General features: G+C 48.1%; 1 protein-coding gene across 1 annotated transcript in view; it reads left to right on the top strand.

Annotated features, from left to right (window-relative positions):
- aoc1 (amine oxidase copper containing 1) overlaps positions 1 to 25,646 on the top strand; it is an 87,587-nt gene extending 61,941 nt beyond the window's left edge. The window contains exons 2-5 of the mRNA XM_070877053.1: positions 1,693 to 3,258; positions 21,933 to 22,221; positions 23,143 to 23,275; positions 24,885 to 25,646. Of these exons, the coding sequence (XP_070733154.1) occupies positions 1,701 to 3,258; positions 21,933 to 22,221; positions 23,143 to 23,275; positions 24,885 to 25,160 (2,256 nt within the window). The 5' untranslated portion in view covers positions 1,693 to 1,700 and the 3' untranslated portion in view covers positions 25,161 to 25,646. The remainder of the gene's footprint in view (positions 1 to 1,692; positions 3,259 to 21,932; positions 22,222 to 23,142; positions 23,276 to 24,884) is intronic.
- Positions 25,647 to 26,231: the final 585 nt, after the last annotated feature.

The following is a 26,231-nucleotide window of genomic DNA, read 5'->3' as shown; positions in this document are numbered from 1 at the left end:
GCTGTGGAAGCTGGGACATTGAATAAATTTAAGACAGAAATAGACAGTTTCTTAAACGATAAGGGAATAAGGGGTTATGGAGAGCGGGCGGGGAAGTGGAGCTGAGTCCATGATCGGATCAGCCATGATCTTATTGAATGGCGGAGCAGGCTCGAGGGGCCGTATGGCCTACTCCTGTTCCTATTTCTTATGTTCTTATGTTCCTATGTAACTGAACAACATGCACTGGATGACGGGCAAAGGTTGGACACAATCTTAACGTTAAAATGATAATGGCACACTTGGATAATATCAATGTGATTAAACAAGGTCAACATGGATTTATGAAAGGAAAATCATGTTTGACAAACCTACTGGAGTTTTTTGAGGATGTAACTGATAGAATAGATAAGGGAGAACCAGTAGATATAGTGTATTTGGATTTTCAGAAGGCCTTTGATAAAGTCTCACAAGAGGTTAGTGTGCAAAATTAAAGCACATAGGATTGGGGATAATTGGCATGGTTTGAAAATTGCTTAACTGACAGGAAACAGAGAGTAGGAATAAACAGGTCTTTTTTGGGGTGGCGGGCAGTGACTAGTGGGGTACCACAGGGATCAGTGCTGGGGCCCCAGCTATTCACAATATATATAAATGATTTGGATGAGGGAACCAAATGTAATATTTTCAAGTTTGCTGACGACAGAAAGCTAGGTGGGATTGAGTTGTGAGGAGGATGCAAAGACACTGCAAGGTGATTTAGATCGGTTGAGTGAGTGGGCAAACACATGGCAGATGCAGTATAACGTGGATAAATGTGAAGTTATCCACTTTGGTAGGAAAAACATAAGGACAAAGTATTATTTAAATGGTGATGGCTTGGGAAGTGTGGATGTACAGAGGGACCTGGGTGTCCTTGTACACCAGTCATTCAAAGTAAACATGGTGCAGCAAGCAGTTAGGGGCAAATGGTATGTTGGCCTTCATTGCAAGAGGGTTTGAGTACAGGAGCAAGGATGTCTTACTCCAGTTACACAGGGCCTTGGTGAGACCACACCTGGAGTATTGTGTGCAGTGTCGGTCTCCTTACCTAAGGAAGGATATACTTGTCACAGAGGGAGTGCAGCGAAGGTTCACCAGACTGATTCCTGGGATGGCAGGACTGTCGGTATGAGGAGAGATTGGGTCGACTGGGCCTGTATTCACTGGAGTTTAGAAGAATGAGAGGGGATCTCATTGAAAGGTATAAAATTCTGACTGGGTTGGACAGACTGGATGCGGGGAGGATGTTTCCCCGGGCTGGGAAGTCTAGAACAAGGGGTCACAGTCTCAGGATACGGGGCAGGGAATTTAGGACCGAGATGAGGAGAAATGTTTTCACTCAGAGAGAGGTGAATCTGTGGAATTCTCTACCACAGAAGGCTGTGGAGGCCGAGTCACTGAATATATTTAAGAGGGAGATATTGAATGATCATATTGAATGGCGGTGCAGGCTCGAAGGACCGAATGGCCTACTCCTGCACCTATTTTCTATGTTTCTATGTTTCTATGTTCTGATGTGTTGCCTGTGGTGCTTTGGGCATGAGTGAGGTAATGATTCTACAGTGATATTCCATTATGATGTTCTTTCAACAGCACCGAGCTCTTTCTCTGAGTCGCTGTGATTTCTGAGCCCCGATGATGTTATAGTATCCATACTCCCTTCCCTTGCAGGTGGAGGTATGAAAGGCGTGGGGAGGATCTGGTGGGCCGGTGTTTGGGCGACGATGATGTGTTGTGCAGCCAGTTCTGCACACCCCCAAAGCACCGAACGGTACCGGTTCAAGGCTTCCGTGTTTGCTGACCTCAGCCCCACGGAGATGCGGGAAGTGAGGGCCTTCCTCATGTCCCAGAAGATCCTCAACCTGTCGGCTGCCAAAACACAGACACTCGACAAAAACTACATCTTCCTCATCGAGCTCCAAATCCCCAAGAAACAGCACGTGCAGAACTTCCTCAACGGGCTCGCCTGCACCCCCAAGCGCAATGCCAAGGTGGTGATCTTTTTCGGCGCCGAACCGATGCCCAATGTCACTGAATACATCGTGGGGCCCTTGCCCATGCCCAAGTATTACCATCCCATAATACTGCACGGCAACCGGCTCATAAAGTTCACCTCCCGACCTACGACCTCTGTGGAGTACATGCTCATTCACCAGAAGCTGGCTGAGGTCACGCAGGTCGCGACCCCACTACTGAGAGAGTCCAGTGGATTCTGGTACCACAACTGCACCAACCGCTGCCTGACCTTTGCCGACATCGCACCCAGGGGTCAGAGGTCAGGGGACAGGAAGTCGTGGTTCATACTGCAGCGTGCTGTGGAAGGCTCTTTCATTCATCCAATCGGCTTTGAGTTGCTGCTGAACCACAAGGCCCTGGACCCCAGGCACTGGGCGGTGGAGAAGGTTTGGTACAACGGGCAATTCTTCGATAGTGTGGGGGAGCTGGTGGACAAGTACAACAGGGGACTGGTGCCTAAGATCAAGCTGCCTGAATTCAGCAGTGATGACCTGTACTCCACCTACATACCCAGAGGCCACTTCAAAACGCCGACCGACACGACTGGGCCCAAGCCCTGGCAGCCTCAGGGAAAGAGGTACACAGTGACTGGGAATTCGGTCGTCTACACCGGTTGGAGCTTGGCCTTCAGAATGCGCTCGTCCGCTGGGATCCAACTTTTCGACATCAGGTTCAACGACGAGCCAATCGCGTACGAGGTCAGCCTTCAGGAAGCCATTGCGTTCTACGCTGGGCATAGCCCGGCAGCAATGCAGACCAAGTACATCGACACCGCTTGGGGCATGGGAGTGATGAACTACGAGCTAGCCAAAGGGATTGACTGCCCAGAGATGGCCACATACAGAGATGTGTACCATTTCATGGACACTGACCTGCCCGTCCGCTACAAGAATGCTTTGTGCATCTTCGAATACTCCAAGGCTCTCCCCCTCAGGAGGCATTTCAACAGCAACTTCAAAGGAGGTTACAACTTCTACGGGGGTTTCGAGAATCACGTGCTTGTGATCAGGACCACGTCCACTGTCTATAACTATGACTATATCTGGGACTTCATCTTCTACCAGAATGGGGTGATGGAGGTTAAAGTCCATGCCACAGGCTACATACACGCAACCTTCTTCACCCCTGAGGGTGCGAACTATGGCAACAAGGTGTATGGCCATGTCCTGGGCAATCTCCACACACACCTCGTACATTATAAAGTGGATCTGGATGTGGCAGGTGAGTCATCCCGAGCTGGTCCCACAGAGACAGGGATGTCCATACAGGGAGGTGCGACAGGACTGAGCCCTGGGCACAGGGGGCGATGGCCACACTCCTTCCCAACATTACTCTGTTTTAGCTTCTTTGCCCTTAATTAATTGTCTCCGCACCCCTCAACTCACACCCTCACCCTCCCTCCCTCCCCCACTTTCCCTTTCCTGCTTGTACCCCACCCCCTCCCTTCCTCCTCTCCTTTCTCCTGAACCCCTTCCCTTCTCTCCCTCCCTCCCTCTCCTTCCTCCTGAATCCCATTCCTTCCCTCAGACCCTTCCCCTTCCTCCTGAACCCCTTCCCTTCCCCCTCCCCTTCCTCCTGAACCCCACCCCTTCCCTCAGACCCCTCCCTCCACACTTCAGTCCTTCAGCTCATTCCACTAGCCTTCAAATTTCCACACATCCCTCCTCTTCCTCCAGCCTCCACCCGACTCCCTCCCCTCTCCTCCTTTCCTTCCCTCTTCCTTCCCTCTCCCTCCGCTCTCCCTCCATCCCCTCTCCTTGTTATATTTTCAGTACGACATCACAGACACACAGTCGCTAAGATGGATGATAACTTTAGGAAGCCAGTCACCTGACTTGTTCCCTCTTTATTGTTGCAAACAGCAATGGCTGCAGTGCCACATTAGTCCACTGGGTGGAGCTATAAATATTACATTTCTCCCTCCTTAATGAAGAAGTAATTATAAAAAACAATCATATATAACTTGCATGTTTATACATAACAAAAGATATGGACTTATTTTGCCATATTTACAAATCAAGCTTAACTACTTGTTTTCTGTTTTGAAGAGGATGCCTTCGCTCTCGAACAGAACCTGCTGCACAGGAGGGCAGAAAAAAGAGTGGGAGAGCGATAGTGATAGGGGATTCGATTGTAAGGGGAATAGATAGTATTTCTGCGGCCGCAACCGAGACTCCAGGATGGTATGTTGCCTCCCTGGTGCAAGGGTCAAGGATGTCTCGGAGCGGGTGCAGGACATTCTGAAAAGGGAGGGTGAACAGCCAGTTGTCGTGGTGCACATTGGTACCAACGATATAGATAAAAACAGGATGAGGTCCTACGAGACAAATTTAGGGAGCTAGGAATTAAATTAAAAAGTAGGACCTCAAAAGTAGTAATCTCAGGATTGCTACCAGTGGCACGTGCTAGTCAGAGTAGGAATCACAGGATAGCTCAGATGAATACGTGGCTTGAGGAGTGGTGCAGAAGGGAGGGATTCAAATTCCTGGGACATTGGAACCGGTTCTGGGGGAGGTGGGACCAGTACAAACCGGACGGTCTGCACCTGGGCAGGACCGGAACCAATGTCGTAGGGGGAGTGTTTTCTTGTGCTGTTGGGGAGGAGTTAAAATAATATGGCAGTGGGATGGGAACCAATGCAGGGAGACAGAGAGGAATAAAATAGAGACAGAAGCAAAAGATAGAAAGGAGAATAGTAAAAGTGGAGGGCAGAGAAACCCAAGGCAAAAAACAAAAATGGCCACTTTACAGCAGAATTCTAAAGGGTCAAAGTGTGTTAAAAAGACAAGCCTGAAGGCTCTGTGCCTCAATGCGAGGAGTATTCGGAATAAGGTGGACGAATTAACTGCGCAGATAGCAGTTAACGGATACGATGTGATTGGCATCACAGAGACATGGCTCCAGCGTGACCAAGGCTGGGAACTCAACATCCAGGGGTATTCAACATTTAGGAAGGATAGACAGAAAGGAAAAGGAGGCAGGGTGGCGTTGGTGGTTAAAGAGGAAATTAATGCAATAGTAAGAAAGGACATTAGCTTGGATGTGGAATCGGTATGGGTGGAGCTACGGAAGACCAAAGGGCAGAAAACGCTAGTGGGAGTTGTGTACAGACCACCAAACAGTAGTAGTGAGGTTGGGGACAGCATCAAACAAGAAATAAGGGTACAGCAGTTATCATGGGCGACTTTAATCTACATATAGATTGGGCTAACCAAACTGGTAGTAATACGATGGAGGATGATTTCCTGGAGTGTATTAGGGATGGTTTTCGAGACCAATATGTCGAAGAACCAACTAGAGAGCTGGCCATCCTAGACTGGGTGATGTGTAATGAGAAGGGACTAATTAGCAATCTTGTTGTGCGAGGCCCCTTGGGGAAGAGTGACCATAATATGGTAGAATTTCTTATTATGATGGAGAGTGTCAAAGTTAATTCAGAAACTAGGATCCTGAACTTAAGGAAAGATAACTTTGATGGTATGAGGCGTGAATTGGCTAGAATAGACTGGCAAATGAAACTTAAAGAGTTAACGGTGGATAGGCAATGGCAAACCTTTACAGATCACATGGACGAACTTCAACAATTGTGCATCCCTGTCTGGAGTAAAAATAAAACGGGGAAGGTGGCTCAACCGTGGCTAACGAGGGAAATTAAGGATAGTGTTAAATCCAAGGAAGAGGCATCGATAAAGTAGCAAACCGGAGAACTGGGAGAAATTTAGAATTCTGCAGAGGAGGACAAAGGGTTTAATTAAGAGGGGGAAAATAGATTATGAGAGGAAGCTTGCCGGGAACATAAAAAATGACTGAAAAAGCTTCGAAAGATATGTGAAGAGAAAAAGATGAGTGAAGACAAGCGTAGGTCCCTTGCAGTCGGATTCGGGTGAATTTATAATGGGGAACAAAGAAATGGCAGACCAATTGAACAAATACTTTGGTTCTGTCTTCACGAAGGAAGACACAAATAACCTTCCCGATGTACTCGAAGTCCGAAGGTCAAGTGAGAAGGAGGAACTGAAGGATATCCTTATCAGGCGGGAAATTGTGTTCGGGGAATTGACGGAATTGAAGGCCGATAAATCCCCAGGGCCTGATAGCCTACATGCCAGAATACTTAAGGAACTGGCCCTAGAAATAGTGGATGCATTGGTGATCAGTTTCCAACAGTCTGTCAACTCTGGATCAGTTCCAATGGACTGGAGGGTAGCTAATGTAACACCACTTTTTAAAAAAGGAAGGAGAGAAAATGGGTATTATAGATCGGTTAGCCTGACATCAGTCGTGGGGAAAATGTTGGAATCAATCATTAAGGATGAAATAGCAGCACATTGGAAAGCAGTGATAGGATTGGTCCAAGTCAGCATGGATTTATGAAGGGGAAATCATGCTTGACAAATCTTCTGGAATTTTTTGAGGATGTAACTAGTAGAGTGGACAAGGGAGAACCAGTGGATGTGGTGTATTTGGACATTCAAAAAGCTTTTGACAAGGTCCCACACAAGAGATTGGTGTGCAAAATTAAAGCACATGGTATTGGGGGTAATGTACTGACGTGGATAGAGAACTGGTTGGCAGACAGGAAGCAGAGAGTCGGGATAAACGGGTCCTTTTCAGAATGGCAGGCAGTGACGAATGGAGTGTCGCAGGGCTCAGTGCTGGGACCCCAGCTATTTACAATATACATTAATGATTTGGATGAAGGAACTGAGTGTAATATCTCCAAGTTTGCAGATGACACTAAACTGGGTGGTGGTGTGAGCTGTGAGGAGGTTGCTAAGAGGCTGCAAGATAAATTGGACAGGTTAGGTGAGTGGGCAAATGCATGGCAGATGCAGTATAATGTGGATAAATGTGAGGTTATCCACTTTGGTGGCAAAAACACGAAGGCAGAATATTATCTGAATGGCGGAAGATTAGGAAAAGGGGAGGTGCAACGAGACCTGGATGTCATGATTCATCAGTCATTGAAAGTTGGCATGCAGGTACAGCAGGAGGTGAAGAAGGCAAATGGTATGTTGGCCTTCATAGCTAGGGGATTTGAGTATAGGAGCAGGGAGGTCTTACTGCAGTTGTACAGGGACTTGGTGAGGCCCCACCTGGAATATTGTGTTCAGTTTTGTTCTCCTAATCTGAGGAAGGATGTTTTTGCTATTGAGGGAGTGCAGCGAAGGTTCACCAGACTGATTCCTGGGATGGCAGGACTGACATATGAGGAGAGACTGGATCGACTGGGCCTTTATTCACTGGAGTTTAGAAGGATGAGAGGGGATCTCCTAGAAACATATAAAATGCTGACGGGACTGGACAGGTTAGATGCAGGAAGACTGTTACCGATGTTGGGGAAGTCCAGACCCAGGGGACATAGTCTTAGGATAAGGGGTAAGCCATTTAGAACTGAGATGAGGAGAAACTTCTTCACAGAGAGTTGTTAACCTGTGGAATTCCCTACCACAGAGAGTTGTTGAGGCCAGTTCATTGGATATATTCAAGAGGGAGTTAGATATGGCCCTTATGGCTAAAGGCATCAAGGGGTCTGGAGAGAAAGCAGGAATGGGGTACTGAAGAACATAAGAACATAACATAAGAATTAGGAACAGGAGAAGGCCATCGAGCCCCTCGAGCCTGCTCCGCCATTCAACAAGATCATGGCTGATCTGGCCGTGGACTCGGCTCCACTTACCCGTCCGCTCCCCGTAACCCTTAATTCCCTTATTGGTTAAAATTCTATCTGTCTGTGATTTGAATACATTCATTGAGCTAGCCTCAACTGCTTCCTTGGGCAGAGAATTCCACAGATTCACAACCCTCTGGGAGAAACAATTCCTTCTCAATTCGGTTTTAAATTGGCTCCCCCGTATTTTGAGGCTGTGCCCCCTAGTTCTAGTCTCCCCGACCAGTGGAAACAACCTCCCTGCCTCTATCTTGTCTATCCCTTTCATATTTTAAATGTTTCAATAAGATCACCCCTCATCCTTCTGAACTCCAACGAGTAAAGACACAGTCTGCTCAATCTATCATCATAAGGTAACTCCCTCATCTCCGGAATCAGCCTAGTGAATCGTCTCTGTATCCGCTCCAAAGCTAGTATATCCTTCCTTAAGTAAGGTGACCAAAACTGCACGCAGTATTCCAGGTGCAGCCTCACCAATACCCTATACAGTTGCAGAAGGACCTCTCTGCTTTTGTACTCCATCCCTCTCGCAATGAAGGCCAACATTCCATTCGCCTTCCTGATTACCTGCTGCAACTGCAAACTAACTTTTTGGGATTCATGCACAAGGACCCCCAGGTTCCTCTGCACCTCAGCATGTTGTAATTTCTCCCCATTCAAATAATATTCCCTTTTACTGTTTTTTTTCCCAAGGTGGATGACCTCACATTTTCCGACATTGTATTCCATCTGCCAAACCTTAGCCCATTCGCTTAACCTATCTAAATCACTTTGCAGCTTCTCTGTGTCCTTTACACAACCCGCTTTCCCACTAATCTTTGTGTCATCTGCAAATTTTGTAACATTACACTCTGTCCCCTCTTCCAGGTCATCTCTGTATATTGTAAACAGTTGTGGTCCCAGCACCGATCCCTGTGGCACACCACTAACCACCGATTTCCAACCCGAAAAGGACCCATTTATCCTGACTCTGCTTTCTGTTAGCCAGCCAATTTTCTATCCATGCTAATACATTTCCACTGACTCCGCGTACCTCTATCTTCTGCAGTAACCTTTTGTGTGGCACCTTATCGAATGCCTTTTGGAAATCTAAATACACCACATCCACCGGGACACCTCTATCCACCATGCTCGTTATATCCTCAAAGAATTCCAGTAAATTAGTTAAACATGATTTCCCCTTCATGAATCCATGTTGCGTCTGCTTGATTGCACTATTCCTATCCAGATGTCCCGCTATTTTTTCCTTAATGATAGCTTCAAGCATTTTCCCCACTACAGATGTTAAACTAACCGGCCTATAGTTACCTGCCTTTTGTCTGCCCCCTTTTTTAAACAGAGGCGTTACATTAGCTGCTTTCCAATCCGCTGGTACCTCCCCAGAGTCCAGAGAATTTTGGTAGATTATAACGAATGCATCTGCTATAACTTCTGCCATCTCTTTTAATACCCTGGGATGCATTTCATCAGGACCAGGGGACTTGTCTACCTTGAGTCCCATTAGCCTGTCCAGCACTACCCGCCTAGTGATAGTGATTGTCTCAAGGTCCTCCCTTCCCACATTCCTGTGACCAGCAATTTTTGGCATGGTTTTTGTGTCTTCCACTGTGAAGACCGAAGCAAAATAATTGTTTAAGGTCTCAGCCATTTCCACATTTCTCATTATTAAATCCCCCTTCTCATCTTCTAAGGGACCAACATTTACTTTAGTCACTCTTTTCCGTTTTATATATCGGTAAAAGCTTTTACTATCTGTTTTTATGTTTTGCGTAAGTTTACCTTCGTAATCTATCTTTCCTTTCTTTATTGCTTTCTTCGTCATTCTTTGCTGTCGTTTAAAATTTTCCCAATCTTCTAGTTTCCCACTAACCTTGGCCACCTTATACGCATTGGTCTTAATTTGATACTCTCCTTTATTTCCTTGGTTATCCACGGCTGGTTATCCCTTCTCTTACCGCCCTTTTTCACTGGAATATATTTTTGTTGAGCACTATGAAAGAGCTCCTTAAAAGTCCCCCACTGTTCCTCAATTGTGCCACCGTTTAGTCTGTGTTTCCAGTCTACTTTAGCCAACTCTGCCCTCATCCCACTGTAGTCCCCTTTGTTTAAGCATAGTACGCTCGTTTGAGACACGACTTCCTCACCCTCAATCTGTATTACAAATTCAACCATACTGTGATCACTCATTCCGAGAGGATCTTTTACGAGGAGATCGTTTATTATTCCTGTCTCATTACACAGGACCAGATCTCAGATGGCTTGCTCCCTTGTAGGTTCTGTAACATACTGTTCTAAGAACTAATCCCATATGCATTCTATGAATTCCTCCTCCAGGCTACCCCGTGTGATTTGATTTGACCAATCAATATGTAGGTTAAAATCCCCCATGATTACTGCCGTTCCTTTTTCACATGCCTCCATTATTTCCTTGATTATTGCCCGCCTCACCATGAAGTTATTATTTGGGAACCTATAAACTACGCCCACCAGTGACTTTTTCCCCTTACTATCTCTAATCTCCACCCACAATGATTTAACATTTTGTTCATTAGAGCCAATATCATCTCTCACAACTGCCCTGATATCATCCTTTATTAACAGAGCTACCCCACCTCCTTTCCCTTCTTGTCTATCCTTCCAAATTGTCAGATACCCCTGTATGTTTAATTCTCAGTTTTGGCCACCCTGCAAGCACGTTTCTGTAATGGCCACCAAATCATACCCATTTGTAATGATTTGTGCCGTCAACTCATTTACTTTATTTCGAATGCTGCGTGCGTTTAGGTAGAGTGTTTTAATACTAGTTTTTAAACCATGATTTTTTAGATTTGACCCCTCCTGCAGCCCCTTTATATTTATACATCTTGTCCCTTCCTGTCACCTTGTGGTTTACACTTACCCCAGTGCTACTCTGCTCTGTTGCCTCCTGCCTTTTGCATTCTTTCTTGGGGTCCTTTTCATCTGAGCTCTCACCCACTCTAACTAGATGTGTGCCCTCTCCTGTGTTCCGAATACTCCTCGTCTTGAGGCACCGAGCTTTCATGCTTGCCCTTTTATTACACTTTGACCCTTTAGAATTTTGCTGTACAGTGGCCCTTTTTGTTTTTTGCCTTGGGTTTCTCTGCCCTCCACTTTTACTCATCTCCTTTCTGTCTTTTGCTTCTGTCTCCATTTTGTTTCCCTCTGTCTCCCTGCATTGGTTCCCATCCCCCTGCCATATTAGTTTAACCCCTCCCCAACAGCACTAGCAAACACTCCCCCTCGGACATTGGTTCCAGTCCTGCCCAGGTGCAGACTGTCCGGTTTGTACTGGTCCCACCTCCCCCAGAACCGGTTCCAATGCCCCAGGAATTTGAATCCCTCCTTGCTGCATCACTGCTCAAGCCACGTATTCATCTGAGCTATCCTGCGATTTCTACTCTGACTAGCACGTGCCACTGGTAGCAATCCTGAGATTACTACTTTTGAGATCCTACTTTTTAATTTAGCTCCTAGCTCCTTAAATTCGTCTCGTAGGACCTCATCCCTTTTTTTACCTATATCGTTGGTACTAATGTGCACCACGACAACTGGCTATTCACCCTCCCTTTTCAGAATGTCCTGCACCCGCTCCGAGACATCCTTGACTCTTGCACCAGGGAGGCAACATACCATCCTGGAGTCTCGGTTGCGGCCACAGAAACACCTATCTATTCCCCTTACATGAAGGAATGATCAGCCATGATCGCATTGAATGGTGGTGCAGGCTCGAAGGGACGGATGGCCTACTACTGCACCTATTTTCTATGTTTCTATTTTTCCAAACATGGTGTCGAATTTAGACTCATTCTAGGCTGATCCTGAGGAAAGTTTTCCTCCAAGGGATCCCTTGATTTACATTTGAACTCTCTACAACTTCGGACCGTTTGTCTGCCTGACTCGGACTCAGACTTAAATTCTGACTTTCTCTTGGACTTGTTTCCAGTACATTGGATGCAGGATTTGCTACTGGTCTTCTACTTGTATCAAAACTATCTGATGAGTCAGAAATAATTGAATCATTCCCACCTTCAACTCCTTCCACATCAGTAGGTAACATATGATCATTATGAACAAACCTAACTTGTCCATTATCAAACATCTTTACCAAATATGTGCGAGGACCACATATCTTCACCACTCTTCCTGGTAACCACTTTAACTAGCTATGGTGATGGTTCTTTACTCTAACATTTTACACTTCTCTCTTTTACTCGACCTCTTATCTCTTTCTGTCTTCATTATTTCTCTTCTACGGACTGTGCCAAGTTTGGTTTTATCAACGAGAATCTGGTTCATGGCTGTAATTAGAAAATTAGCCAATTTGTGGTCCAATGACAACGTGTCGTTTCTTTGGATTTGGATCCAACATTTGTTTCATGATGCCACGTTTTATAATTTGTACAGTGCGCTCTGCTGCACCATTTCAACTGGTACATTGGAACCTTCATATGTTTCACACCATTTATGCTCGTGAACTGTGAAAATTCTTCTGAACAAAATTGTGGTCCATTATCAGAAACAATTTCTTCTGGGAGGCCAAATGAAAAAAATAATCTTTGCAAAGTTTCTAATGTTTTATTTGTTATTTTCAGCATTGGAAACACCTCGACCCACTTCGAATGGCTATTGCTGTCCTTCTAGCTCAGCAAAATCTACATGTAGTCTTTGCCATACCCTGGGAGGCCATTTCCATGGCTGTAATGGTACTGGTGGAGGTTGCATGCTCACCGATTGACATGTCGTACACTGACTCACGATGTACTCTATATCTTTATCTTGACCTGGCCACCATAAATAACTGCGTGCAAAACTCTTGGTCAAGCACATTCCCAGGTGCTGGTCATGGAGGTCTCCTAATAATTTGGACCTGAATTTATTTGGTATAACCACTCTTGCACCCCACATGATACAATCTTTATCGACTGATAGTTCATTCCTACAAATGAAGAATGGATGTGTATCTTTGTCTGTTACCTGGTTTGGCCATCCAATTGCAATATACTCATACACCTTTGACGTGACTGGCAGTTCATCAATGTATGAAAAATAAAACACTTCTTCCCTATCGGGTGTAACTTGTGATGGGGCAGGCAATCTAGACATTGCATCAGCATTGCTGTGATCAGCTGATCATCTGTATTCAATATCATATGTATATGCTGACAAAATCAAAGCCCATCTCAGCATTCGGGCTGCAGCTAATGTTGGAACTGGGGACTTTGGATGGAGGATTGCTGTTAGCGGCTTATGGTCAGTAACGATGGTAAATTTACAAGTATTTGTGAAACTTCTTGACCCCCAAAATCAATGCCAAAGCTTCCCTTTCGATCTAAGCATAATTCCGCTCACTGGCACTGAGAGTGCGTGAAGCAAAAGCAATTGGTCTCTCCTCCCCACTACGTGATACATGAGAGCTCACTGCCCCAACTCCATACGGAGAGGCATCACATGCTAGCTTGATCTCCTTAGACATGTCATCGTGAACTCACATGGTGTTCTCTACTAACTGGCGTTTACACTCCTTGAATACTGTGTCACATTCTTCTGACCACTTCCAATGGACCTGTTTTTTCATAAGTTCATTCAGTGGATGTAATACTGTAGCCAAATTTGGTAGGAACTTCCCATAATAGTTCAAAAGCCCAAGAATGATTGAAGATCAGTGACATTCTTGGGAGTGGGTGCATTTCTGATTAAATCCAGCTTTCCCTTGATTGGATGTAAACCATCTTTGTCAACTCTGTACCCTAAGTACTCCACTGAGTTTTGAAATAACTCACACTTACGAGCAGACACTCGTACTCTGTGCTTCTCTAGCCGTTTGAGGACTTCATTCAATATGTTATTGTGAATTTGTCTATTTGGTGCTGAAATTAGTATGTCATCCAAATAACATACTACCCCTTCAATACCTTGCAAAATCTGGGTCATCACCCCTTGGAATATGGCAGGGGCGGAAGACACTCCAAACGGTAGCCTATTAAATTGATATAGGCCTGGATGAGTATTTATAGTCAAACATGACGAGGACTCCTCATCTAGTTCAAGCTGTAAGTAGGCATTTGTAAGATCCAACTTTGAGAAGATTTGACCCCCTGTCAGTGTTGTGAACAAATCTATATTCGGCAACGTATTGGGGACATTACCCTCTAGAACCTGGTTTACGGTTACTTTATAATCATCACACAGCCTTACCTTACCATCGGACTTTGGTACAATAACAATGGGTGTAGCCCAATTACATCGATCTATATTAGAGATAATGTTCTCAGTCTCTAGTCTTTTGAGTTCTTGCTCAACTTTCTCCTTGAGTGCATATGGTACGGAACGTGGCTTGTAGTAAACCGATCTAGCGTCCTTCTGTACCCTGACACTGGCCTTGAAGCCTTGGATCGGACTTCGGACTGCCCGTTTCGCAGAACACCTTCGGATAACTCTTGATAACCTCATCCGTTGATGCAAATCTTGATTCAACACGAAAAATCTCACTCCAATCCAGCTTCAGTGATCTCAACCAATTTTTTCCTAGTAAGGCAGGCTTGTCTCCTGCCACTACTAATAGAGGCAAGTTCTGAAAGTGATCCTTGTATTTCACCAGTACGGTGATACGACCTACCACAGGAATTTTCTCTCCCGAGTAGCCTCGCAGCGCTATCCTGGATTTCTCCAATGGGAAATCATGCAATTTGTCGAGACACAGTGACTCCGGTACTACACTCACGGATGCACCAGTGTCGATTTCCACGGGTATCTTGGTTCCTGCAACATCTACCTGGATGATGATATTTTTCGAATCACTGTTAGATACCCTCGTGCTCCTGATGATGTGTAGCTCGAAAACCTCCTCGTCCTGTTGTTGTTCTTCCATGCTATGTAGTCTCTGGGGATTTCTACTCATAGCTTTGAAAGTTGGTTTACTCTTTAGTCGGCATGCCTTCGCAGGATGCCCAGTTTTCCTGCAGATGAAACACTCTGCCTTCACATATGAACAACTTTGAGCAATGTGTTGTCCCAGGCACCGATAGCAGGACTTCGATGCTCTGTTACCTTGGCCACTCGCTGAGACCTTGCGGCCCAACTGCCTTTTACTTTTAACCTGCAAGTGATTCACCTCGGTTATCTGACGACTGGAAATGGTATGAAATTCTCAGGAATATTGGTCAGCCATGTCCATGAACATAGCTGTCTGACAAGCTACATCAAGTCAAGTTAGGCATTGTCAATAACTTTCTTCTGATCACATCATTTTTCATCCCACAAACAAAGTGGTCACGTAATGCTCGACCCTGAAAGTTAGTTTTTTTAATGCTACAATGTACTCACTAATACTTTCATCGGTTAACTGATCTCGTATTCCGAAACGATAACTTTCAGCAATTTCCATGGTCTCAGGGCTGTAGTGCTGTTCTAAGTTCTGCTTAAGTGATGTGTCCTTTGGCTTGACAGGCACAAGCACATTTTTCAGGGTTTCATACACCTCGGTCCCTGCTTCAGTTAAGAAAATAGCCCGTTATTTTTCCAACACCACCCAGTTATAGTTTTCATCATTGGGGACATCGATGATATTATTTGCGGTGAAAAACATTTATAACTGCTCCACATATGCCCCAAAACTTTCATGGTCGCATTGAAACTCCCCCAAGCGCCCTATTATTCCCATAGGCGTGGCCACCTGGACTCTGGCAGTTCAGCCAAGTGTGCTTGTAATTTACCTTGGATTTGTAACTGTTAATCAAAACAGAGAAGCTCTCAAAGTCTCTCTGTCGGTTGGCTGAATTATCCACCAAAAAATATTTCAGCTTTTTTATCCGATTATCCCATTCTCATCGCCAAATGTTATATTTTCAGTACGACATCACAAACACACAGGCTGATAACTTTAGGAACCCAGTCCCCTGACTTGTTCCCTCTTTATTGTTGTAAACAGCAATGGCTGCATTGCCACAGTAGTCCATTAGGTGGAGCTATATATTACACTCCTTTCCTCTCCCTCCCCTCCCCTCTCCCTCTCCCTCCCCTTCCTACTCTCTCCTCCCTCTCTCCCTCTCCCTCACCCTCCCATTGCCCTTCTCCCTCCTTCACCATTCATCTACCTCTTCCCTCCCTCCCTCTCTCCTACCCTCCCCTCTTGCTCCCATCTCCCTCTCCATCTCACCAACTCCCCTCTCGGTCAGACTGAAGTTTTATGCAGATTCCCCATTACATTAAAACAAAGTAAAACTTGCATTTTTATAGCATCAGTCATGATCTCAGGACGTCCCAAAATGCTTCACAGCCAATTACAGTGCAGTTCACTGTTGTAATGTGGGAAACGTGCACAGCCAATTGGTGCACAGCAAGCTCCCGCAAATATCAACGTGATAATGACCAGAGAATGTTTCAGTGATATTGGTTGAGGGATGAAGATTGTCCCAGGACACCTGGGAGAAGTTCCCTGCCCTTCGCAATAGTGCCCTTGCTGCTTTTACATACATTTGAGGGGGCAGACGGGGCCTCAGTCTAAAGTCTGATCAGAAAGACGGTCCCAACGACAGTGCAGCGCTCCCTCAGTACTGCCCCTCCGACAGTGCGGCACTCCCTCAGTACTGCCCCTCCGACAGTGCGGCACTCCCTCAGTACTGCCCCTCCGACAGTGCGGCACTCCATCAGTACTGCCCCTCCGACAGTGCGGCACTCCATCAGTACTGCCCCTCCGACAGTGCGGCACTCCCTCAGTACTGCCCCTCCGACAGTGTTGCACTCCCTCAGTACTGCCCCTCCGACAGTGTGGCACTCGCTCAGTACTGCCCCTCCGACATTGCAGCACTCCCTCAATACTGCCCCTCCAACAGTGCAGCCCTCCCTCAGTACTGCCCCTCCGACAGTGAAGTGCTCCCTCAGTCCTGCCCCTCCGACAGTGCGGTGCTCCCTTAGTACTGCCCCTCCAACACTGCAGCCCTCCCTCAGTACTGCCCCTCCGACAGTGCGGCTCTCCCTCAGTACTGACCCTCCCACAGTGCAGCACACCCTCAGTACTGCCCCTCCGACAGTGCGGCGTTCCCTCAGTACTGCCCCTCCGACAGTGCAGCGCTCCCTCAGTACTGCCCCTCCGACAGTGCGGCACTCCCACAGTACTGCCCCTCCGACAGTGCGGCACTCCCTCAGTACTGCCCCGCCGACAGTGCAGCGCTCCCTCAGTACTGCCCCTCCGACAGTGCGGCACTCCCAGAGTACTGCCCCTCCGACAGTGCGGCACTCCCTCAATACTGCTCCTCCGACAGTGCGGCTCTCCCTCAGTACTGACCCTCCCACAGTGCAGCACACCCTCAGTACTGTCCCTCCGACAGTGCGGCGCTCCCTCAGTACTGCCCCTCCGACAGTGCGGCACTCCCTCAATACTGCCCCTCCGACAGTGCGGTGCTCCCTCAGTACTGCCCCTCCGACAGTGCAGCGCTCCCTCATTACTGCCCCTCCGACAGTGCAGCGCTCCCTCAGTACTGTCCTCCGACAGTGCAGCGCTCCCTCAGTACTGCCCCTCCGACAGTGCGGCACTCCCTCAATACTGCCCCTCCGACAGTGCAGCACTCCCTCAGTACTGCCCCTCCGACAGTGCAGCGCTCCCTCAGTACTGCCCCTCCGACAGTGCGGCACTCCCTCAATACTGCCTCTCCGACAGTGCGGCACTCCCTCATTATTGCTCCTCTGACAGTGCGGCACTCCCTCAGTACTGCTCCTCTGACAGTGCGGCACTCCCTCAGTACTGCTCCTCCGACAGTGCATTCTCTGGAGTGGGATTTTAACCCAAGACTTTCAGACTCAGAGGAGCCAGTGCTGTGTATTGTGTCAAACTGACGTATCTCACTCCAACGGCACACAGTCTTCCTGAGGTTATAGAAACATAGAAAATAGGTGCAGGAGTAGGCCATTCGGCCCTTCGAGCCTAACCGCCATTCAATGAGTTCATGGCTGAACATGCAACTTCAGTACCCCCTTCCTTCTTTCTCGTCATAACCCTTGATCCCCCTAGTCGTAAGGACCACATCTAACTCTTTTTGAATATATTTAGTGAATTGGCCTCAACAACTTTCTGTGGGAGAGAATTCCACAGGTTCACCACTCTCTGGGTGAAGAAGTTTCTCCTCATCTCGGTCCTAAATGGCTTACCCCTTATCCTTAGACTGTGACCCCTGGTTCTGGACTTCCCCAACATTGGGAACATTCCTCCTGCATCTACCCTGTCTCAACCCGTCAGAATTTTAAACGTTTCTATGAGGTCCCCTCTCATTCTTCTGAACTCCAGTGAATACAAGCCCAGTTGATCCAGTTTTTCTTGATAGGTCAGTCCCGCCATCCCGGGAATCAGTCTGGTGAACATTCGCTGCACTCCCTCAATAGGAAGAATGTCCTTCCTCAAGTTAGGAGACCAAAACTGTACACAATACTCCACGTGTGGCCTCACCAAGGCCCTGCACAACTGTAGTAACACCTCCCTGCCCCTGTACTCAAATCCCCTCGCTATGAAGGCCAACATGCCATTTGCTTTCTTAACTGCCTGCTGTACCTGCATGCTAACCTTCAATGGCTGACATACCATGACACCCAGATCTCATTGCACCTCCCCTTTTCCTAATCTGTCACCATTCAGATAATAGTCTGTCTCTCTGTTTTTACCACCAAAGTGGATAACCTCACATTTATCCACATTATACTTCGTCTGCCATGCATTTGCCCACTCACCTAACCTATCCAAGTCACTCTGCAGCCTCACAGCATCCTCCTCACAGCTCACACTGCCACCCAACTTAGTGGCATCTGCAAATTTAGAGATACTACCTTTAATCCCCTCGTCTAAATCATTAATGTACAATGTAAACAGCTGGGGCCCCAGCACAGAACCTTGCGGTACCCCACTAGTCACTGCCTGCCATTCTGAAAAGTACCCATTTACTCCTACTCTTTGCTTCCTGTCTGACAACCAGTTCTCAATCCATGTCAGCACACTACCCCCAATCCCATGTGCTTTAACTTTGCACATTAATCTCTTGTGTGGGACCTTGTCGAAAGCCTTCTGAAAGTCCAAATACACCACATCAACTGGTTTTCCCTTGTCCACTCTACTGGGAACATCCTCAAAAAATTCCAGAAGATTTGTCAAGCATGATTTCCCTTTCACAAATCCATGCTGACTTGGACCTATCATGTCACCTCTTTCCAAATGCGCTGCTATGACATCCTTAATAATTGATTCCATCATTTTACCCACTACTGAGGTCAGGCTGACCAGTCGATAATTCGCTGTTTTCTCTCTCCCTCCTTTTTTAAAAAGTGGGGTTACATTGGCTACCCTCCACTCCATAGGAACTGATCCAGAGTCAATGGAATGTTGGAAAATGACTGTCAATGCATCTGCTATTTCCAAGGCCACCTCCTTAAGAACTTTGGGATGCAGTCCATCAGGCCCTGGGGATTTATTGGCCTTCAATCCCATCAATTTCCCCAACACAATTTCCCGACTAATAAGGATTTCCTCAGTTCCTCCTTCTTACTGAACCCTCTGACCCCTTTTATATCCGGAAGGTTGTTTGTGTCCTCCTTAGTAAATACCGAACCAAAGTACTTGTTCAATTGGTCTGCCATTTCTTTGTTCCCCGTTATGACTTCCCCTGATTCTGACTGCAGGGGACCTGCATTTGTCTTTACTAACCTTTTTCTCTTTACATATCTATAGAAACGTTTGCAATCCGTCTTAATGTTCCCTGTAAGCTTCCTCTCGTACTCTATTTTCCCTGCCCTAATCAAACCCTTTGTCTTCCTCTGCTGAGTTCTAAATTTCTCCCAGTCCCCGGGTTCGCTGCTATTTCTGGCCAATTTGTATGCCACTTCCTTGGCTTTAATACTATCCCTGATTTCCCTTGATAGTCATGGTTAAGCCACCTTCCCTTTTTTATTTTTACACCAGACAGGGATGTACAATTGTTGTAGTTCATCCATGCGGTCTCTAAATGTCTGCCATTGCCCATCCACAGTCACCCCTTGAGTACCATTCGCCAATCTATCCTAGCCAATTCACGCCTCATACCTTCAAAGTTACCCTTCTTTAAGTTCTGGACCATGGTCTCTGAATTAACTGTTTCATTCTCCATCCTAATGCAGAATTCCACCATATTATGGTCACTCTTCCCCAAGGGGCCTCATACAACGAGGTTGCTAATTCATCCTCTCTCATTACACAACACCCAGTCTAGGATGGCCTCCCCCCTAGTTGGTTCCTCGACATATTGGTCTAGAAAACCATCCCTTATGCACTCCAGGAAATTCTCCTCCACCGTATTGCTTCCAGTTTGGTTAGCCCAATCTCTCTGCATATTAAAGTCACCCATGATAACTGTTGCACCTTTATTGCATGCACCCCTAATTTCCTGTTTGATGCCCTCCCCAACATCACTACTACTGTTTGGAGGTCTGTACACAACTCCCACTAATGTTTTTTGCCCTTTGGTGTTCTGCAGCTCTACCCATATAGATTGCACATCATCCAAGCTAATGTCCTTCCTAACTATTGCATTAATCTCCTCTTTAACCAGCAATGCTACCCCACCTCCTTTTCCTTTTATTCTATCCTTCCTGAATGTTGAATACCCCTGGATGTTGAGTTCCCAGCCCTGATCATCCTGGAGCCATGTCTCTGTCACCCAATCACATCATATCTGTTAACATCTATTTGCACAGTTAATTAATCCACCTTATTACGGATACTCCTTGCATTAAGACACAAAGCTTTCAGAAGCTTTTCGAATTATGATGTAGTGTGGCCCTTTTTGTTTCTTGCCTTTGTTTACTCGGCCTTCCACTATTGCTTTTTACCTTTCTACCATCTGTTTCTGACTCCATCTTACTTCTCCCTGTCTCATTGCATAGGTTCCCATCCCCCTGCCATATTAGTTTAAACACTCCCGAACTGCATTAGCAAATGTAACCCCCAGGACATCAGTTCCAGTCCTGCCCAAGTGCAGACCGTCCCTTTTGTACAGGTCCCACTATCCCCAGAACTGGTTCCAATGTCCCAGGAATTTGAATCCCTCCCTCTTGCACCACTGCTCAAGCCACGTATTTATTCTAACTATCCTGCTCCCTCTACTCTGATTAGCAAGTGGCACTGGTAGCAATCCAGAGATTACTACCTTTGAGGTCATACTTTTTAATTTAACTCCTAGCTCCCTAAATTCAGCTTGTAGGACCTCTTCCCGCTTCTTACCTATATCGTTGGTACCTACATGTACCACGACAACTGGCTGTTCACCCTCCCTCTCCAGAATGCTCTGCAACCGCTCCGAGACATCCTTGACCCTTGCACCAGGGAGGCAACATACCATCCTGGAGTCTCGGTTGCGGCCGCAGAAACTCCTATCTATTCCCCTTATAATAGAGTCCCCTATCACTATAGCTCTCACACTCTTTTTCCCGCCCTTCTGTGCAGCAGAGCCACCCACGGTGCTATGAACCTGGCTGCTGGTGCCTTCCCCTGGTAAATCATCTCTCCAACAGTATCCAAAACGGTATATCTGTTTTGGAGGGAGATGACCGCAGGGGACTCCTGCATTACCTTCCTGCTCTTGTCTCTTGGTCACCCATTCACTATCTGTCCTAACCCTTACCTGCGGTGTGACCAACTCACTAAATGTGCTATCCACAACATTCTCAGCATCGCGCAAGCTCCAGAGTGAGTCCATCCGCAGCTCCAGTGCCGTCATGCGATCTGTCAGGAGCTGCAGCTGGACACACTTCCCGCACACATAGTAGTCAGGGACACTGGAAGTGTCCGTGATTTCCCACACAGCACAGGAGGAGCATGACACGGGTCCGAGCTCTCCTGCCATGACTTAACCCTTAAATTAATTTACTTACTAAAATTTACTTAAACACCAAACAGCTACTTAGTAGTTCGCTGCCAATTAAACCAATCTGAAAGTCAGTCTAAAAGAGAGTTATACTTTCATTGTTTCCCCATTGCATCTCAGTGTTTAATATCTCTGACCATAAAATCCAGCGTTTTTTTAACACTTTTATGGCTTTCTCCATGAGCTGGAGCTTTTAATGTCTTGTGAAGGACGGCCCTGGGTGTGTTGGGTGAATAATTATCCCAAGCATGGGCTGAGAGGGCTAAAGCAGGAGCTGTTTTATTGGGAACCAACTTTCAGTTGTTGAATTTAATATTTTGATGTAGGAAGGGAGAACAGTTTTGAAACAGTTGGACTGAAGTTTGAAAACATCAGTAACCCCTGGAGCCCGGGAGATCACATTGTACAGCCGAGGCTGGAGAGGGTGCACAGAAATACTGAGCGTTCTGCGGCCTTCCCCTTCAGGAAAACACTGCCCAGATACTTGGTCTTTTATAACCCCAACCAACAGAACAAGTGGCAAAACCAACGGGCCTATCGCATCCAGATCAACTCACACGCTGACCGCGTGCTGCCACGGAATTGGAAGGAGGAGAAGGCAATCACCTGGGGCAGGTAGGGTCACTGTCCAATCCACACTCAATCCCCCGCCAGCCAATCCCCCGCCAGCCAATCCCCTGCCAGCCAATCCCCCGCCAGCCAATCCCCCGCCAGCCAATCCCCCGCCAGACAATCCCCCGCCAGACAATCCCCCGCCAGCCAATCCCCCGCCAGCCAATCCCCCGCCAGACAATCCCCCGCCAGACAATCCCCCGCCAGCCAATCCCCCGCCAGCCAATCCCCTGCCAGACAATCCCCCGCCAGACAATTCCCCGCCAGCCAATCCCCCGCCAGCCAATCCCCCGCCAGCCAATCCCCCGCCAGCCAATCCCCCGCCAGACAATTCCCCGCCAGACAATCCCAGCTGTCAATCCCTCACCAACCAATCCTCAATTGACAGCCAATCCGAACAAGCCAATTCCCCCACCAACCAATCGCCAATCAACCAGCTTTGGCAGGGTTCAATCAATCCTTTCCCAACTTCGCAGGCCATTCAGTCCCAGGTGTGAACATAGGAACATAAGAAATAGGAACAGGAGTCGGCCATTCGGCCCCTCGAGCCTGCTCCGCCATTCAATAAGATCATGGCTGATCTGATCATGGACTCAGCTCCACTTCCCCGCCCGCTCCCCATAACCCTTGACTCCCTTATCATTCAAAAATCTGTCTATCTCCACCTTAAATATATTCAATGACCCAGCCTCCACAGCTCTCTGGGGCAGAGAATTCCACAGATTTACAACCCTCTGAGAGAAGAAATTCCTCCTCATCTCAGTTTTAAATGGTCGACTCTCTCTGCCTACCTCCCTCAGTCTCTCTTGGTCTCTCTCCCCCTTTCTTTGCCTCCCTCTGTCTCTCTCACTCTGTCTATCTGTTTGTCACTCTGTCCCTCTGGCCATCCCTCGCTCCCTCTGACCATTCTGTGTATACTGTCAGGTACCAGTTGGCCGTGACCCGTTTCCGGGAGAAGGAGGAGAGCAGCAGCAGTCTGTATCTTCAGAACGATCCGTGGGACCCAACCGTCAGCTTCGAGAACTTTATCCGCAACAACGAGAACATCAGCAATCAGGTACGAGGGTCTCCCTCACACACTGGACCCCCAGTAATGGGACCCACACACAGGACCCCCAGTAATGGGACACACACACCGGACCCCCAGTAATGGGATACACATACCGGACCCCCAGTAATGGGATACACACACTGGACCCCCAGTAATGGGGCCCACACACACCAGACCCCCAGTAATGGGACCCACACACCGGACCCCCAGTAATGGGATACACACACTGGACCCCCAGTAATGGGACACACACACACCGGACCCCCAGTAATGGGGCCCACCACACACTTGACCCCCAGTAATGGGGTCCACACACACCGGATCCCCAGTAATGGGGCCCACACACACCGGACCCCCAGTAATGGGACCCACACACTGGACTCCCAGTAATGGGGCCCACACACACCGGACCCCCAGTAATGGGGTCCACACACACCGGACCCCCAGTAATGGGACCCACACACACACCGGACCCCCAGTAATGGGACCCACACACTGGACCCTCAGTAATGGGACCACACACTGCACCCCCAGTAATGGGACCCACACACAGCGGACCCCCAGTAATGGGACCCACACACACTGGACCCCCAGTAATGGGACACACACACCGGACCCCCAGTAATGGGACCCACACACCGGACCCCCAGTAATGGGATACACACACTGGACCCCCAGTAATGGGGCACACACACACCGGACCCCCAGTAATGGGGCCCACACACACCAGACCCCCAGTAATGGGACACACACACTTGACCCCCAGTAATGGGGCCCACACACACCGGACCCCCAGTAATGGGGCCCACACACACCGGATCCCCAGTAATGGGGCCCACACACACCGGATCCCCAGTAATGGGACCCACACACACACCGGACCCCCAGTAATGGGACCCACACACACCGGACCCCCAGTAATGGGGCCCACACACACCGGATCCCCAGTAATGGGACCCACACACTGGACCCCCAGTAATGGGGCCCACACACACCGGACCCCCAGTAATGGGGCCCACACACACCAGACCCCCAGTAATGGGACACACACACTTGACCCCCAGTAATGGGGCCCACACACACCGGACCCCCAGTAATGGGGCCCACACACACCGGATCCCCAGTAATGGGGCCCACACACACCGGATCCCCAGTAATGGGACCCACACACACACCGGACCCCCAGTAATGGGACCCACACACACCGGACCCCCAGTAATGGGGCCCACACACACCGGATCCCCAGTAATGGGACCCACACACTGGACCCCCAGTAATGGGGCCCACACACACCGGACCCCCAGTAATGGGGCCCACACACACCAGACCCCCAGTAATGGGGCCCACACACTGGACCCCCAGTAATGGGGCCCACACACTGGACCCCCAGTAATGGGGCCCACACACACCGGACCCCCAGTAATGGGACCCACACACCGGACCCCCAGTAATGGGATACACACACCAGACCCCCAGTATCGGTCTGTTTGGGGGTCCCAAACACCGAGCCACAGCCCTGCTAAAGGCTGCTGGTCCCAGGTAGAGTTATTGGGCGTTTGCTGCCCTCACTCGGAGATTCAGTCAATGATTGGGTTTGTGTTTCTGTTTATTTCAGGATCTGGTTGCTTGGGTAACGGTTGGCTTCTTGCACATTCCACATTCAGAAGATGTGCCAAACACAAGCACTCCCGGCAACGCCGTCGGATTCTTCCTGCGCCCATTCAACTTTTTCCCGGAAGATCCCTCGGTTGCCTCGAGGGGTGTGGTGATCGTCCGTCCAGAGGATGAATCCTTCTCCAGAGTGAAGATCCAGAGATGGACTCCATCCGCCCCTGGACACTGCGTGTCCAACACATCGTTCACTTATAATGGCACCTATTTATCTGACTGAGACCTCAGTGTGTGTGCACAGAGCCTGGTAACACTGGTCACCCACACCCGGTATAGAACTGGTCAACTCTGGTCACCCACACCCGGTATAGAACTGGTCAACTCTGGTCACCCACACCCGGTATAGAACTGGTCAACACTGGTCACCCACACCTGGTATAGAACTGGTCAACACTGGTCACCCACACCTGGTATAGAACTGGTCACCCACACCCGGTATAGAACTAATCAACTCTGGTCACCCACACCCGGTATAGAACTGGTCAACACTGGTCACCCACACCCGGTATAGAACTAATCAACTCTGGTCACCCACACCCGGTATAGAACTGGTCAACTCTGGTCACCCACACCCGGTATAGAACTAATCAACTCTGGTCACCGACACCTGGTATAGAACTGGTCAACTCTGGTCACCCACACCCGGTATAGAACTGGTCAACTCTGGTCACCGACACCCGGTATAGAACTAATCAACTCTGGTCACCCACACCCGGTATAGAACTAATAAACTCTGGTCACCCACACCCGGTATAGAACTGGTCAACACTTGTCACCGACACCCGGTATAGAACTAGTCAACTCTGGTCACCGACACCCGGTATAAAAATGGTCAACACTTGTCACCCACACCCGGTATAGAACTGGTCAACTCTGGTCACCCACACCCGGTATAGAACTAATCAACTCTGGTCACCCACTCCCGGTATAGAACTGGTCAACACTTGTCACCGACACTCGGTATAGAACTAATCAACTCTGGTCACCCACACCCGGTATAGAACTGGTCAACACTTGTCACCCACACCCGGTATAGAACTAATCAACTTTGGTCACCCACACCCGGTATAGAACTGGTCAACTCTGGTCACCCACACCCGTTATAGAACTAATCAACTCTGTTCACCCACACCCGGTATAGAACTGGTCAACTCTGGTCACCCACACCCGGTATAGAACTGGTCAACACTGGTCACCGACACTCGGTATAGAACTAATCAACTCTGGTCACCCACACCCGGTATAGAACTAATCAACTCTGGTCACCCACACCCGGTATAGAACTAATCAA

This window comes from Pristiophorus japonicus, chromosome 1 (genome assembly GCF_044704955.1).
Source record: "Pristiophorus japonicus isolate sPriJap1 chromosome 1, sPriJap1.hap1, whole genome shotgun sequence".
Classification (NCBI taxonomy): domain Eukaryota; kingdom Metazoa; phylum Chordata; class Chondrichthyes; family Pristiophoridae; genus Pristiophorus; species Pristiophorus japonicus.
This window is presented reverse-complemented; position numbering and strand designations above follow the sequence as displayed.